The 16,924-nt window shown below is 45.3% G+C and overlaps 2 protein-coding genes across 2 annotated transcripts; both read left to right on the top strand.

The window, feature by feature from the left end:
- The first annotated feature begins 590 nt into the window (after positions 1-590).
- Positions 591-1,529, top strand: LOC142829346 (olfactory receptor 5J3-like). Its single transcript, XM_075928836.2, has one exon. The coding sequence runs from the start codon at positions 591-593 to the stop codon at positions 1,527-1,529; it is 939 nt and encodes a 312-aa protein (XP_075784951.2).
- Positions 1,530-9,722: 8,193 nt separating this feature from the next.
- On the top strand, positions 9,723-10,664 carry LOC102445679 (olfactory receptor 5AR1-like). Its single transcript, XM_006130337.3, has one exon. The coding sequence runs from the start codon at positions 9,726-9,728 to the stop codon at positions 10,662-10,664; it is 939 nt and encodes a 312-aa protein (XP_006130399.3). The 5' UTR covers positions 9,723-9,725.
- Positions 10,665-16,924: the final 6,260 nt, after the last annotated feature.

Raw genomic sequence — 16,924 nt, 5'->3', positions numbered from 1 at the left:
GCTCTTGCGCAAATTCAAGCAGCCAGTGTAGACAGCTGGCAAGTTTTTGCACAAAAGCGGCCGCTTTCTTGCAAAATCTTGCTAGTCTAGATGGACCCAATGTGTCTGGGTGTTCATACAAACCAATGTGAATTACATAGTGAGATGCCTGGAAGCTTTATTATTACAGCACACGAGCCTTTTCTCAAACCAGCATGCTGAGCCACAAAGCTGCCCTTGCCCAAAGATGATGGAATGATTGACACACGTTTACTCTCACCCCCTTTTGAGCTAAGCAATAAGATTGTCACATTGGGATGGTGGTTCACTATGGACTCACAAGTCAGACTTTGCTGCTTAAATTAGTGTCTAGGGGGGATGATTAACCTGCATGTCCTTGTGTGTGTACAGTGAAATTGATCAAAGAAATGGAATGACCAGCTGTGAAAATCTGACTCTGTCGACAAAGCCCTTCCCTGAGATCCTAACAGTGTCCAATAAGAAACTGATCCTCAATTTTTGTTTCTTCCTTCATTACAGTAAAGGATTATTTTTCCTGAGTCATCTTCCCGCCGACATCCCCATAGCTGCCTGATCTTGGCTCCGAGACAATGGAAGTGGGAAATCACTCAGTGGTGATGGAATTCATTCTCTCAGGGCTCACAGATCGTCTGGAGCTGCAGGTCCCCTTGTTTATGTTGTTCCTACTGATTTATGTTCTCACGCTGGTAGGAAATGGGGGAATGATCTTATTAATCACAATTGACCCCCGACTCCACACCCCCATGTACTTTTTCCTCCGGAGTTTGTCTTTCTGTGATCTCTGCTGTTCCTCAGTCATTGCCCCTAACATGCTGCAGAATTTTTTATCTGAGACGAAAAGCATTTCGTATTCTGCTTGCCATATACAATTGTACTTTGGTATCATTTTTCAAGATTTTGAGTGTCTCTTGCTGGCTGTGATGGCGTATGACCGTTATGTGGCCATTTCTAACCCACTGAGCTATACGCTCACCATGTCTAGGCAGCGCTGTAACCAGCTGATGGTTGGAGTCTATGGTGTGGGGTTGGCCGATGCAACGATAAACATCTGGTTTTTACTCCAGCTGTCATTCTGCAGCTCCAACATTATCAAACATTTCTTCTGTGAAATTCCCTCGCTGCTGATGCTCTCCTGCTCTGACACCTGGATGAATGAGATAGTGCTGTTTGCCTCTGTATGCTACACTACAGTGTTCAGCGTGGTGACCATCCTCCTCTCCTATGTCTGTATCATCTACACCATCTTGCTGATCCGCTCTGCCGAGGGCCGGCGCAAAGCTTTCTCCACATGTTCTTGTCACTTGACGGTGGTGGCCATGTTCCATGGCAGCCAACTCTTCATGTATTTACGTCCCACCTCCAGCTATTCCATGGAAACAGACAAAATAGCCTCAGTGTTCTACATGCTGGTGGTCCCCTTGCTGAACCCTCTTGTCTACAGCCTGAGGAACAGGGAGGTGAAGGGCGCCCTGCAGAAAGCAATACATAAACCTGTCACTCTTTCATAAATCTCTTTGACTCAATACAGATTCTATGGTGGAAAGAAAGACAGTTGAATTCCATTCCTAGCCCATTGCAATGTCATTGTGCATCATCCAATGGTAGCATTGGCCATGATCATATTGTTATTAACATAAATTTGCATTCCAATAAGGTCTGCCAGCCCCAGCAGAGATCAAAACTTCATCTGGCTACTGCCTCAGCCAAATTCAAGGAGCCTCCTGTTTCATATGTGTGAGCATAAAATATATAAGTAACACGCTTTGCAAGCATGTAGTCCTTGGTATTGGGAAAGAAAAGAAGGACATCAAATCTTTCCCCCTCTTCTTTGTACTGAGTCTGGATTAATTATACAGTTGAAAGGCTGAAGTGTGTGATATCTTATGAATTAACCAAAAGGTGTTTCGCAAAACCTCCTGTTACTATGCAGTCTATGTGCTTTATCGGGTCATTGGAGCGATAGCCTGGTATTAATTCATGCATGTGTGGCCGTTTTTTAAGTTAAAAGAACAACAAAACAAGTATTAACAAGGGTAATGTTTCCAAGAGTGGGTCTCAAATGTGACTCATTTGTGCTATTCTGAACTAAATTCAATAAGGCTTAATATGGAAACAGTCGGTTTTCCGTACCGTATAAATTAAACAGAAAGAAAAATCACTGAATATTTATGCAATATCAGTAGATTCCCTAAGAGATCTTCCTCTCTGTTCTCTTGTGTGGTATTTTAGACTCTGAAGAACAGGGCTGGTAGGAATGGAATGGCTGAGGGGATTGTGAATGATAAATTGATAGAGTCCAGCCATTGCTTGAATTTTTAGTTAGGGGGTGGTTACAAAAGTTGAAAAAGAAATACAGTTCAATCTGATCCCAATCTGACAATTCCTGACGTGTTTGGCAAATGGAAAATATGGACCCAAATTTCTTTCTCAGCAGATGGAAATATTTAACATGATTGGAAATGGAACAGTTTATTTTCCTCTGGGGAATTTTCAGTGTCAAAGCAAAGACAATGAAGGGCTTATACTGGCCATATGGAAGGGACTGGAAGAGTCAGTAATATTTCTGCTTCCTTGTATTCTTTAATCCAAGGAGTAGAGCTCTCCTGTGAGGATGGAGACCCAGGTCAATTCCTGCTTAATTCTCACTTTTTTTCTGATGGGGAGAAGCTATTTGGAAGTTGGGTCTCCCACATTGCCGGATAGTGCTCTGCCAAGTGGGCTATGTCCTCTCCCGAATCTTTCTGAGGGTTGGTCTTTGCTAATGCTGCTAGTCAGTCTAAGGTCCACTAGTTTAAGTTAACATGACTTACAGCAGTACCCACATGATGCTATGTTGATGGGAGAGTTACGACACTGAATTATGGAGACGTTCCCAGGCCCTTTCTATAAGTTGATGTTAATGGACTAAGAAACGCAATGCTCACAATCTCTAGACTTGGTGGTTTTAGTGTCTCTAGAAAACATTAAAGAGCTGAAAATATACTCTGATATTTGCTGATACTAACAGCAATGACCTCCTAGGCTCCCACTGTAAGTATTGTTTGTTTAAATGACCATTTGTGGTGGCAACTTTATTTTTACTGTCCACATTTAATGATGGGAAATTAAAAATATGGCAATAGTCTGAAATAAAAAACCCTGCCAGTCTGCTCTATATCTTGTTGCCTCCTCTCATTCCAACTACAGGACGAAGCATTTTTTAAAGCATTATTTAATTCAGGGTCCTATGGAGAAGTAAGAAAATATGAATTTTATCTATGTTCTGCCTCCCTTTGCCCATCTCTCAAAGGGATTAAATGTGCTTGTTTGTAGGGCCTTCTGTGGCTCTCATCAATGTAGTGCATCTGAGCACCTCATAATTGTTGTTATAGTAGTCCTCCTCCTCCTTGGACTACACAAGACATTAAACCTTTTCTCAGTAACACACACACTGCCCTGACCGTCGGCTGACACCCACTCATAGTTGGACTTTAACAGTGTTCAAAAAAGAGCTAGATAGATTCACGGAGGTTAGGTCCATCAATGGCTATTATCCAGGATGGGTAGGAATGGTGTCCCTAGCCTCTGTTTGTCTGGTAATAGATGACAAGGGAGGGATCACATGAGGATTATCTGCTGTGTTCTCTCTCTCTGGGGCATCTGGTATTGGTCACTATCGGCAGACAGGATACTGGGCTACATGGACCTTCGGTCTGACTCAGTGTGGTCATTCTTATGTTTTTATATTCACATCCTTATCTTCGTATAATCAGAAGCACCATAAAAAAACTCCATGGGAAGAACACCTACACTGCAGAGTAACATCCTCTAATGTGAGAATGGGAATGTATATTATTGCCATGAAACACTTCCCTCCCAGGCCACCTCCCTCCAAAGAAACACAGCAATGGTTCATAGCTGGTTCCATCTGCTTCCCAAGTGGTGCATAACCTGGGAGCCCAGTGGTGGAGGGGACACAGTAGGAGTTAACAAGGATTTGAAACTTGATCGTTTCTGATCTAAACTCTGCTAAGTCTGGCTCTAAATCTCTGACAGTTCACAAAAAAGACTTTCTAAAGGTACCTGGGACAAGGACAAATTCAGTGGACTGAGTGCTCTTCCATTAGTTCTTAGATTTGACATCCCTACATCCTTATTCCTAAAGGGAAAACTATAGTCCTACATTTTGGGGAGATGCTTAAAAAGCAGCAAGTGCCCCTTTCAAAATTCTCCGTGTCATCTGCTCAGGAATGAAACTGGTTTCAGTGAAGCACCACCCTCCGTTGGGATATTGGTAGGCTTCTCATGTTGCTGATAGGGACAAAGGGTTGTTGTTAGAACAGCCTCCAAGGGAGCCCTTTGATGACTTTTGGAGTCTGTGTAATAGCACGGCACTCACCTCTCACAAGCATCCCATCTGGTTTTGTGTGTCCATAATATTTAAACAGTCTCAACATGGTACCAGGCCAAACCCCCCAGACTTCCTTCCAGTTTTGCCCTCTCTGGGTCCTTCTGATGCTTGGGATATAGCTAGACTACAGGCTTTTGTCGACAGAGGCTTTATCGACAGAGGCTTTATCGACAGATACTCTTGACAAAGCACATCTAGACTACAGCCAGTTCTGTTGACAAAGCAAGCTGCTTTTTCGACAGAGAGTCTAGACACTCTCTTTTGAAAAAGCACAGTGTGGATGCAATAGCGCCTTTTGTCGCCAGAACTCTGTTGACAAAAGGTGTTATTCCTCGTAGAATGAGGTTTACTGCTGTTGACAAAACTGCCGCATTCTGCCGACTTACTGTTGACAGAATGCAGCTGTAGGATAGACACAAGTATAGTTTTGTTGACAAAAGTCCACTTTTGTCGACAAAACCCTGTAGTCTAGACACACCCTAGCTCTCCATCTGGGGCCATCAAGCCATGTAGGACCTTCTAGCTCCTGGGCCATTTTGGCTCAACCAGAGCCTCCACTTATTTGTCACCTTTACCTCAGGGCAAATGTCCTTTTAAGCCCAACAGCTGGCCAGGCAGGCTTGCTCACTGCCTTGGTAGCACTGAGCTGTCCATGGTGCTGAAGGTCAGTTTAGCCAATGAGGAAATAAATGGAACTTCGCTGATGTACATTGGCCGGGTGTCTTGACCATTGACATCTAAGAAGCTAATTAATTACACCACCTGAGAACTGGCTCATTGACTTCTTTTAAGTTATGCAGATTCCCTATGGAGTCATGATTTCTTGCTTGGCCTATGACTAACACAAGAGATGGAACCTCATCCACTAATTACAAGTAGAACAGCTATTTCAGATAGCTATGCAGTTTTCATTTAAAGATGCCATGTGGTTTTTGTCTTGTTATGATGCTTCACTCATGGTTGAAAATATAAGCAGAGTCGCACCAGCTGAAGATCGGGGTCCCTTTAATTCAGTGGATTTTGGCTGATTTATACCAGTGGGGAAGCTAGTCCAATGACTCCAAGGTGGAGACATCCATTTTTGACTAGCAGGGGAGCTCATCCAATGAGTGGTGTCTATGTGGTATGCTCTTTGAGCATGTCTAGCCTATGTAACAGATCAAAACACAATGCAGACAAGTCATTAGCATCCTCAGTGGGCTTAAGCTGAGGAGCATACCAAGTGTTAGGAGACACGGTCTTCCTCTGTAGTATCACTAGAAGGCCAGGGAGAATGCACATTGCCTCTTCCCAAGACTTACATGGCTGCTAGGCTGGGAGAGGTGGCTTCCTCTAGGAAAATGTCCATGCAGGAAGGAAGGGCTCATCAGTATTTCAGAAAATACCCTGTCCTGGGACTTACAGGAACATCCTGGTGTTATGACTGTGCCATTTCACAAAATGAAAATTTTGGCCAAGTAGGATCCTGTACTGGTGAGATCCCAGCATTGGAGAGCACAGGAATTGAATTGCCCACTTTATCAGGGGGACTGAAAAGATGTGGATGCATTGGAGAAAGTCCAGCAGAGGGCAACCAAAATGAGGAGGGAGCTGGAGCACATGACCTATGGGGGGGCTGAGGGACATAGGTTTGTTTAGTCTGCAGGAGAGAAGAGGGAGAAGGGATTTGATAGCAGCCTTCAACTGCCTGAAGGGGGTTCCAAGGAGGATGGAGATTTAAATGATCACTGATACATTTACATCAAAATGGCTGCCATGCTGTGCCGATCAGCTGTTTGGGGGCACAACGCGGTAGTCTGTACGCTCCATGGTCAACAAGGGAAGCCCTTGTCGACCGCTTCATTATGCCTCGTGGAATATTAAATACATATCTTATGCAAAGCAATTTATTTATCTCTCGTATTAATATTCTTTGGTCCACAAGACCTATGACATTTTAATATATATATTTTATCTGTTTTTAAAAAATGTCTATTGGTGGCACTCAATATATCACATCGATATTGGTGAGGTGCAGATCAAAATAGCATCCTTACAATGGTGGGGAGAGGGAAGGAATTACCTGGCACATTGGTGATTTCTAACTTTATGAAGAGCCAGCCAATTAACTATGGAGAGCAGCTGCCAGTAGTCTCCTTCTCAGCTCCTCTGGTCATCATGTGGACTACATCAAACAAAAAAGTGATCACATCTTTCCTACTTCAGGGAGTCACCTGGCAAGAGTAGAACATGGAATACCATGGGAATTTCTATGTGATTGATTCATCGATTGATAAAATGAGCTGGGATCATCTGGAGCAATTAGGATGCCACAGTTCTATCTGACTTTCTGTTCCTTTAATGTCAAACTTGTCTTTAAAGGTAATGTTGACACATTAGTGGAGTCTCTGATTGAGCCAAAGTGGCCCATGGGTTAGAAGGACCTGCATGGCTTTGTGGCCCAGATGGAGAGCTAGTGTCAGAAGGACCCAGAGTGGGCAAAACTTTTGCCTTCAGGAAGGATGTCATGGAGGTTTAGCCTGGTACCATGGTGGGATAATTTATGGAATTATCTTTTGCATGGGAATTATCAGCTTTCCATCAAAAAAAACCAACCACCCTCCCCAGGTTGAGGCTGTGGGACTCAGGTGATGTTCCAGGACAGATCAGCAAGAGGAGAAACCATCCTGTAACATAGGGGATAGAGTTGAGTCTGGTAACCATGAAAGAGAATGGCAGGGTGGGGTATCTGCAGGACCCCATGGGATTTGCAAAAATTTTGGTTTCCACCTTCCCATTTTTGATGAGATCTGTTCAGTACCTGGTTCGGCTAAAAAGTTCAGGATGAAGTATACCCCGAACTTCATACACTGTAACTCTGGTGGAAATGGCATCTTTTAGTTACACAGGAGGAAAGAGTGAGACCATTAAACCTCAGCGTATGAGTTACACTGGGGACGGCTTTGGTTCACTGAATGGATTAATTAGGTGTTAGTCCGCTCTGAGCTCAGCTATTCCCAGCTGTTTCAGGAGCGTGTCCCACAGATCACAGATCTCAGTATAAAACCTTCCAATTGCACCAACGCATCAGTTTTGGTGGACGGAGAAACGCCGGCACGTCTCTCTCTGCAGTCAGCAGGTACGTGCTATTCTCCTGCATCACAGTCACACAGAGACAGACTTGATGGTGTTTAGCAGGTTCAGGTTTCAAGATCTCCAGCACTAAAAAAAACCTTCACTCCAGCCTCTATCCCTTGAGCTAAGAGAACAAGCCCTTTGCTTGGGAAAAATAGGCTACTGACTCAAGTTAGTGTCTTTCATAACCTCCTGGGATTGTACCACCCATAGTCAGTGTAAGGTGCTGTCTGCTCAATCTGTGGACTCAGCATCTGGTTCATGAGCCACTGGAAGGTGGCTGCTGCCCCATGTAAACCAAATGGCATCATTGTGAACTGATAGGCTGTGTCTACACTACATGTCTCTGTCGGCAGAGGCATGTAGATTAGGGTTGAAGGCAAAGGTAAATGAAGCCACGATTTAAAAGATCGCGGCTTCATTTACATTTACATGGCTGCCGCGCTGAGCCGACAAACAGCTGATCAGCTGTTTGTCGGCTCGCCGGTAGTCTGGACGTTCCCCCTGTCGACATCAAAGCCCTTTGTCGGCAGCCCCGTTATTCCTCGTGGAATGAGGTTTACCGGGGCTGCCAACAAAGGGCTTTGATGTCGACATGGGGAACGTCCAGACTACCGGCGAGCCGACAAACAGCTGATTAGCTGTTTGTCGGCTCAGCGCGGCAGCCATGTAAACGTAAATGAAGCCGCGATCATTTAAATCGTGGCTTCATTTACCTTTGCTGAATAAACAAATCTACATGCCTCTGCCGACAGAGGCATGTAGTGTAGACGTACCCATAAAGTCCAAAGTGTGTACACTGTCTTCTCCTTCACCAAAGGGGTTAATGGTATTTGCCAATACCCATTTGTTACGTCTAATGTGGAGATAGAAAATGGAGAAGCAAACTGGAGAAATGGTTATAGGTAAACAGGATGAAGTTTAATAAGGACAAATGGAAACTTAGGAAGGAACAATCAATTTCACACATACAGAATGGGAAGAGACTGTCTCTGAAGGAGAAATGCAGAACAGAACAGGGACTGGGGGTCACAGTGGACCACAAGTTAAACATGAGTCAACAGTGTGATACTGTTGCAAGAAAAGCAAACATGATTCTAGGCTGCATTAAATAGGAGTGTTGAGAGCAAGACATGAGAAATCATTCTTCTGCTCTACTCTGAGCTCATTAGGTTTCAGTTAGAGTATTGTGTCCAATTCGGGGCACCACATTTCAAGAAAGTTGTAGAGAAATTGGAGAAGGTACAGACAAGAGCAACAAAAATGGTTAAAGGTCTAGAAAATATGAGCTATGAGGGAATATTGAAAGAACTGGGCTTGTTTAGTTTAGAAACGAGAAGACAGAGAGGGGACATGAAAACAGTTTACAAGTATCTAAAAGGGTGTTATAAGGAGGAGAGAGAAAAATTGTTCTCGGCCTCTGAGGATAGGAAAAGAAGGAATAGGCTTAAACTACAACAAGGGAGGTTTAGGTTGGACATGAGGAAAAACTTCCTGCCTGTCAGGATGGTTAAACACTGGAATAAATTGCCTAAGGAGGTTGTGGAATCTCCATAATTGGAGATATTTAAGAGCAGGTTGGACAGACACCTGCCATGGATGATCTAGACTGTGTTGGTCCTACCATGAGGGCAGGGAACAAGACTTCATGACCTCTCGAGGTCCCTTCCAGTTCTAGTGTTCCATGAATCTATGATAATGTGTCTGGGTTTTCATACAAACCAATGTAAATTACACAGCCAGATGCATGGAAGCTTAAATAGCACTGCACACTTTCCACAAAGTCATATGCCAAGCCACAGATTTGTCCTTTCCCCCAGGGTGCAAAGATTGACACTCATTTACTCTTAGTCTTGAACTAAGGAATAATCTTTTCACACCGGGATGGCTTTCACCCTGATTCTCTCATAGCAAGGCACAAGTCCCTGTTAAATTAGTGAGCAAGAGTGTTTGGATACGGGGGGTGATTAATATGCATGTCCTTGTATTTGAACAGTGTGGGCATTGTACGGAACACCTGGAATGGCCATTCATGAACATCTGGCTCTGTGCACTAAGCTGTTCCCTGATCTGGTACCAGTGCCCATTAAGAAACTGATCTTCATTTTTCTTCATTTACTTCACTGTAGCAAAGGGACAGGTTGCCTGCTTCATTTACCTGCCCACATCCCTGTTGCTTCCTGATCTTGTCTCAGAGGAGATGGAAGAGGGAAATCACTCAGTGGTGACTGAGTTCATTCTCTCAGGACTGACAGATCGTCCAGAGCTGCAGGTGCCCATGTTTGGGGTGTTCCTACTGATTTATCTTATCACCATGGTGGGAAATGGGGGAATGATCTTGTTAATCATGATTGACCGCCAACTCCACACCCCCATGTACTTTTTCCTCTGTAATTTGTCTTTCTGTGATCTCTGCTGTTCCTCAGTAATTGCCCCTCAGATGCTGCAAAATTTCTTATCTGAGAAGAAAAGCATTTTGTACACTGGCTGCTATACACAATTGTACTTCTGTATCTTTTTTCAAGACATTGAGTGTCTCTTGCTGGCTGTTATGGCGTATGACCGTTATGTGGCCATCTGTAACCCACTGCTCTATACGGTCACCATGTCCAGACAGCTTTGTAACCAGCTGGTGACTGGAGTGTATGGGGTGGGGTTGGTTGATGCAACGATAAACATCTGCTTTTCACTCCGGCTGTCATTCTGCAGCTCCAACGTTGTCAAACATTTCTTCTGTGACACCCCCCCACTCCTGGCGCTCTCCTGCTCTGACACCCGCATCAATGAGATTGTGACATTTGCCTCCGTGTGCTACACTGTGGTGATCAGCGTTGTGACCATCCTCCTCTCCTACGTCTGTATCATCTCCACTATCTTGCGGATCCGCTCTGCCGAGGGCCGGCGCAAAGCCTTCTCCACCTGCACTTCCCATTTGTGTGCTGTGGGCATGTTTCATGGCACTCTCCTTTTCATGTATTTACGACCCACCTCCAGCTATTCCATGGATACCGACAAAATTACCTCAGTTTTCTACACACTGGTGATCCCCCTGTTGAACCCCCTCATCTACAGCCTGAGGAACAGAGAGGTGAAGGGTGCCCTGAGGAAAACCATGAATAAACTCCTAAGCAATCATTGAATCTTTTCAACTTAGTTCTACTCTAGAGATGAAGAGCAGAAATAGGAGAATTCAATTCCCAAGCTATTGCAATGTCACTTCCTAGAGGCCGCGGTATTATTGTTCATTATTATATTGTTGTGGTTAATTTGTTTGTATTCCAGCAAGGCCTGGTGAAATTCAGGTCTCAATAGGAGATTGTACTTATAAAAGGGAAGGAGGTTTGAAAGGCTAGAGCTGTTTGTATTGGGAAAGAAGAGGAGGCATCACATCTAGCTCCCTCTTCTTCATAGCGATTATGGTTTTATTATGCAATTGGGAATCGTGAAGCATGGGACGAAATTTTTCCTACATTCCTGTGGCTCAGCAGCCTTTTATGTGCTCTGTAGAGTTGTGGCAGAGGTTGTCACATGGTTTGGGTCCATGACTAGAAGGAGAAAGGAGATTTCAGTCACCATGGCCTTTATTTCAAGTGAAGGGAACTACAAAACAAGGAAGAGACGTGGTGACATTTCTTGTGTAGGTGTGTGGACAGAGTTGGCAATGAAGATGATTGCAGGGCTAGGTTCCTCGGTGAGTATTATGGAGGGGTGCTGTGTGGTTGCTGGAAAGAATTTGATTCAGGTTAGGGGTTGTCTGTAGGCAAGGACTGGCCTGTCTCCCAAGGCCTGTGAGAAGGAGGGGTCATTTTTCAGGATAGGTTGTAGATAGTTAATGATGCGCTGGAGGGGTTTCCGTTGGGGGCAACAACCTAACCTGAAACAAATTCTTTCCAGCAATCATGCAGCGGACCTCAAACATACTCATCCGGGAACCTACCCCTGCAACAACCCTGTTGCCAACTCTGTCCACACACCTACACAAGTGACACCATCACAGGACCTAACCACATATGCCACCACATCAGAGGTTCATCCTCTAATGTGGCCTGCATTATCAAGTGTCAGCGATGCCCTTCTGCCATGGATATTGGCCAACTATAGATAGTTCGGATTAGGCTCTCTATTCCGAACTACCAGTACACCTCATTCTAGAGAGCCTAATCCGAACTACCTACTCCGTGCCACGTGTAGCCGCGGGCACGGAGTCTGCACTAAAGGGGATTTAAAAATGGCGGCGCCCGGCAAGATGCAAATGAAGCCCAGGAAATTTAAATCCCGGGCTTCATTTGCAACTTCAGATGCATACATTAACCGCCCTAGTTCGAACTAGGGTGGTAGTGTAGACATACCCCAGGATAGGTAGGAATTCATAGAATCATAGAGCTGGAAGAGACATCAGGCAGTCATCAAGTCCAGCCGCCTGTTGTAGGCAGAATCAATCCCAACTAAATCAACCCAGCCAGGGCTTTGTCAAACCGAGACTTAAACACCTCTAAGGATGGAGATTCCATCACTTCCCTAGGTAACCCAACCCAATACTTCACCACCCTCCTGGTGAAATAGTTTTTCCTAATATCCAACCTAAACCTCCCTAGCCTCTGTTTATCTGAAGATGGAGGACAGGGAAGGGATCTCATGAGGATTACCTGTTCTGTTCACTCCCTCTGGGGCACCTGGCATTGGCCACTGTTGGTAGACTGGACACTGGGCTAGATGGACCTTTGGTCTGACCCAGTATGGCTGTTCTTATGCATCCCAAGAGGCACATAACCTGGGGACCCAGTTGTGGAGCGGACCCAGTAGCATGAACATAGATTTGCACCTTGTTCACTTGTGGTCTAATCTCAGTGAGGTCTGGATCTTCCTCCAAATCTCAGCCAGTTCACAAAAAAAAGCGTTCCATGGGGTCTAAATCATCCATCAACGTCCTTCTTTGGATTTGACCGTCCTGACCGGTTGTTCATTAAGGGAAGACGACAGCCCTACATTTTGGGGACATGTAAAGCCAAGTGGCACGTTCTCCTCTCAGAACCCTCAATTGCGTCTCTAAAGGAACGAAGCACGTTTCAATGATGTCCCCACCTTCCTGTGTAACATCCGTAGCGGGTAGGCGTACAATGCACTTTCTCTCTTTCATAGATTAACTGGATTACTGGGTCAGGACAAGGGGTGCCTGGCCATTAGGTCAGTCCCCAAGGGACTCTTTTATGACTTTAGGGGTCCATGTAACAGCCCCATACCCACCTTTCACAAGCACCCCTTGTAGTTTGGTATGTCTTTAAACTGCCCCAGCCCTGATATTGGGCCAAACCCACAGGATGTCTTCCCTGGAGACAACGGTTCTCAGTTCTGCCTTCTCTTGATTCTTTTGGTGCTAGCTGTCCAGCTAGGCCAATAAATCATGGAGCTCTCTTTTCCTGCTGTCCAATCAAAGGTCATTTCCTCTGTGGCGTATCCACATCTCGGGGTCCCAATGGGACCTTAAGAAGAACAAATAAGAAACATCAAGGCGTCCCTTTAACTCAACCATTTCCCTTTCCTGGGCCCCTTACCCGCAGAATGAGCCTTCATTGATGCTTCACCTTGACCTCAGGTCAAAAGTACTTTCGGGCCCAGTGGCCAGCCAGCAGCACTTTCTCATCTCAGAGTCCCTGCCAGCACAGAGCTGTCCATGGTGCTGAAAGTCACTGTAGCCAGCCAGTAGTTCAGTGGAGCGACACTGGTTTATACCAGCTAGGGATCTGGATTGTTGACGTCTATGAATCTATGCCGATTTATATGACCTGGGAATTGGCTCGATGGCTTCATTTAAGTTATGCAGATTTTCTGTAGACCCACTATTTCTAGTCTGACCTTCAGATAATACTGGAAATGGAATCTCAGCCCCTCATTACAACTAGAATGTCTCCTTTAGATAGCGCTGCAGTCTTGATATAAAGATGTCACGTGATTTTGTATTGGGGTAAGGTCCCACTCTGAGCTGAAAAGATGCTGAGATTCGCACCAGTGGAAGGCCTGAATCCTCTACTACAATGGAGAGAGACATCCCTTTACCAGCAGGAGATCTGGTCTAATGGGTTGTGTCTGTGTGAGGGTTACTTCTTTAAGAATTTCTAGCCGTCTCTGCCAGACTAAGGCAAAGTGGAAACAAGCCCTCAATGTCATCAATGGGCCCAAGACAAGGAATATAACATGTCTAATGTGTTCCTTTCTGCCTGTATGACATCTTTAGATGGCAGGGGAGAATGCACATTCCCTCTTCCCTAGACTGGAAAGGTTGTTGGGCACACAGAAAAGTTTTCCACTAGGAAAATCCCTATTCAGGGGATTGTGCAGGAAGGTCTCTTCTGTATTTCAGAAACTACCAAGTCCTGGGACTAGCCGGGATGGGCAGGGAGGGTGTCCCTAGTCTCTGTTTGTCAGAGGCTGGGAATGGGTGACAGAAGATGGATCACTTGATGATTCCCTGTTCTGTTCCCTCCCTTTGGGGCACCTGGCACTGGCCACTGTCAGAAGACAAGATACTGGGTGAGATAGACCTTTGGTATGGCCATTCCTATATGCTTATAACCTGTAGGAAGATTGTTGTTGATATTTACAATGTCCAGGAGCAGCTGGGCCATTTCACAAGATGAAAATCCTGGCCATGGAGGGTCCCAGGAGAGATCCTAGGATTGAAGGGGAGAAGAATTGAGTTGTCCCCACTTTCTATTTTTTCTGTTTTTGAGTATTTGTTTGCTATTAAATAAAGTTGAAGGCTATTTCTGGTGTATCGGCGTGTACAATTCAAGACCTTCATCTCCTATGTTAAAACTAGACCCATTGTTTTCAAGCACATAATTTTTTTAACAGTGATTCCATTCACAGGGGTCATTTGCATACTTACCTGTAAGGTGTGTGTCTGTGTGGCCATACCAAAGGAATTAAGTCCAGCACTCCTAATTAGGGAAGCTAAGCAGCATTCCCTGAAGATTTAGTGCTCTGTGGTGGGAGCAGGTTATTTAATTGGACCTCTGGAGCATATTTTGTGTGCTTTCTCATAATAGCCATGGTGACATTAATTTACTTACGCATCTAATTCTAGTATGCCACATTGTGTCATGTTTACTAGTTTGAGTTGCTACTTTTCTTTTGATTCGAGTTCATATTCATTAATTTTTTAATACTAAACTTGTCCACTATCTCTTGTATTAGCATTCTTTCTTTCTTCTTCTTCGGCCATACCAATGATCTTTATATAATTTTTTTGTTTCTACTAGTGGCACACAATAGAGTACATTGATATTGATGTTGCATGAAACAAAATTTGAGTCTCAGCATGTCTGGCAAAAAAATGGTGAGGAACATTGGTCATTTCCAGATTTACAGAGAAACATCAAATGAACAATGGAGAGGAGATAGCTGAGGTCACCTCCTGAGCTCCTCTGGTCAGTATGTGATCTCCATCAAGCACCTACCTTTGGGTATGTCTACACTAGCTCGTTAGTTCGAGGTAGGTAGGGTAATTAGGGCAAGCGGAGTTGCAAATGAAGCCCGGGATTTAAATACCCAGGGCTTCATTTGCATGTTCCCAGACACCACCATTTTTAAATCCCCCTTAGTCCGAACTCTGTGCCCGTGGCTACACGCGGCATGGTGTAGGTAGTTTGAATTAAAGATCCTAATTCAAACTACCGTTACTCTTCATTCAACGAAGAATAATTTGTTTCCACTTTTTTTCTTTTATTTTCTCACCCAACACATTACACCCTCCACCTAGGTGCTAGGACCAATTACTCACATTCTCCCCCACCTGTCACAAGTCACTCCCCGCTCCAGCAGGGAAGGGACTCCCCTCTCAGTTTCCCTAACCCCCGCCTCTAGTTGAGGGTGCCCACCTTAGAGAGGGACGGCCTTGGTCTTGTCCCTTTGCCTCATTCTGGGTCGCCTTCATGCAGGGAGGGGAGGGAGAACTGGGCACACCCTCGCTTCAGACCTCAACCCAGGACCCTAAGAACAAGTGCTGTTGCCGCTCATTCGGCTGGTGGGGCTGCTCCCCCAACTCACCGGCCCATGGGCTGTCCTGTGCCTCGTTCTGAGTTACTTCCTCCCATCCAGCTGAGCCACCCTAGGCCCATCTTGCCAGGACCCCAGAATTGTCCTGTCCTGGCTCCGGTCCTCCCAACAGTCCACCTATCACCCATACCCTACTCACTCCACTCTGCTCTTCCTCCTCTGCCTCACTCTGCTTCTCCCCCTCGGCTCCACTCTGCTTCTCCTCCTCTGCTCCATCTCTCCTCTGCTCTCCTCTCCCCATCCCCCGACAGGTGGGCACACCAATTTTCAAAGCCACTTGGGTGCTCTCTCACCAGACAGCTGGCTGGCTTGAAGTGCCCTGGCGCAGGCATGAACCGTGGCTGACGTACATTCCTGGCATGCCCGCCTGCTTCCCGCAGCGCTGGGACTAGGCGCTTCTCAGGTGCGGGGTGTGGGTGCTTCAACGGGGTCATCGCACATCCCGTCACACCCTCATACACAGCAGTGATTGTGGGACTGGGATCATTTTCCAGGGCAGTTAAGCAAGAGGAGAGACCATCCTGTATTGTGGAGAATGGAATCCTGCCTGGGAACCATGAAAGGAAATGGTGGGATGGGGTATCTGAGGGATCCCCGCAATGTTCCTGAGATTTTGGTTTCCTCCAACAATAAAACAAATCAACTCTTTGTGGATCAGTTCGATACATCAACAGCTTTCACTGAAATATCCCCCTAAGCTCATACACTGTAACGCTGATAGACATTGCATCATTCCATATCACAGGAGGAAAGAGTGGGCCAATTAATCTCCAAGCTACGAGTTACTAGAGGTGGCTTTGGACCATTGAGCACGTTAATGAGGTATTGTGCCTCGTTGGGTACAGGTATTCCCAGTAGCTTCAAGGAGCATATCCGCTAGATCAATGATCTCAGTATAAAACTTCCCAAACGCTCCAAACTAGTAGTTGCTGTGAATGGAAAAAACACCAACACATCTGTCCCTTCTCAGGAGGTACGAGATTTTGTCTTGCATCCCACCCACGCACACATAGGGCATGGACATCCAGCACTAACAGGAGCAGCCCATCTCCTAACCCTTGACCAAAAAGAACAACCCATTTGTTGGGAAAAACTAGGCAATTCTGTAGTCAGAGAAGCCAGTGTGCTCCTTTATATCTCTGGGTTTCAATACAAACTAAAGTACATGCCGATCTCAGATGATAAAAGGCTTCATCAGCACTCTGAGCAAGCTTTACTCCAAATTGATATTCCAAGGCACAGAGGTCCCTTTCCCTAAAGAGGGAACATTGACCCTCATTTTCTCGCACCCCTCCTGGCACAAATAAATAATTGCATCAGACTGAGATGTTTTTCACCCTGATT

The sequence above is a fragment of the Pelodiscus sinensis genome, chromosome 5, assembly GCF_052426305.1.
Source record: "Pelodiscus sinensis isolate ZL-2025 chromosome 5, ASM5242630v1, whole genome shotgun sequence".
Taxonomy (NCBI): Eukaryota; Metazoa; Chordata; order Testudines; family Trionychidae; genus Pelodiscus; species Pelodiscus sinensis.
This window is presented reverse-complemented; position numbering and strand designations above follow the sequence as displayed.

Coding starts and splice junctions, on each gene's coding strand:
- LOC102445679 (XM_006130337.3), top strand. CDS start 9,726: ATGGAAGAGGGAAATCACTCAGTGGTGACTGAGTTCATTCTCTCAGGA.
- LOC142829346 (XM_075928836.2), top strand. CDS start 591: ATGGAAGTGGGAAATCACTCAGTGGTGATGGAATTCATTCTCTCAGGG.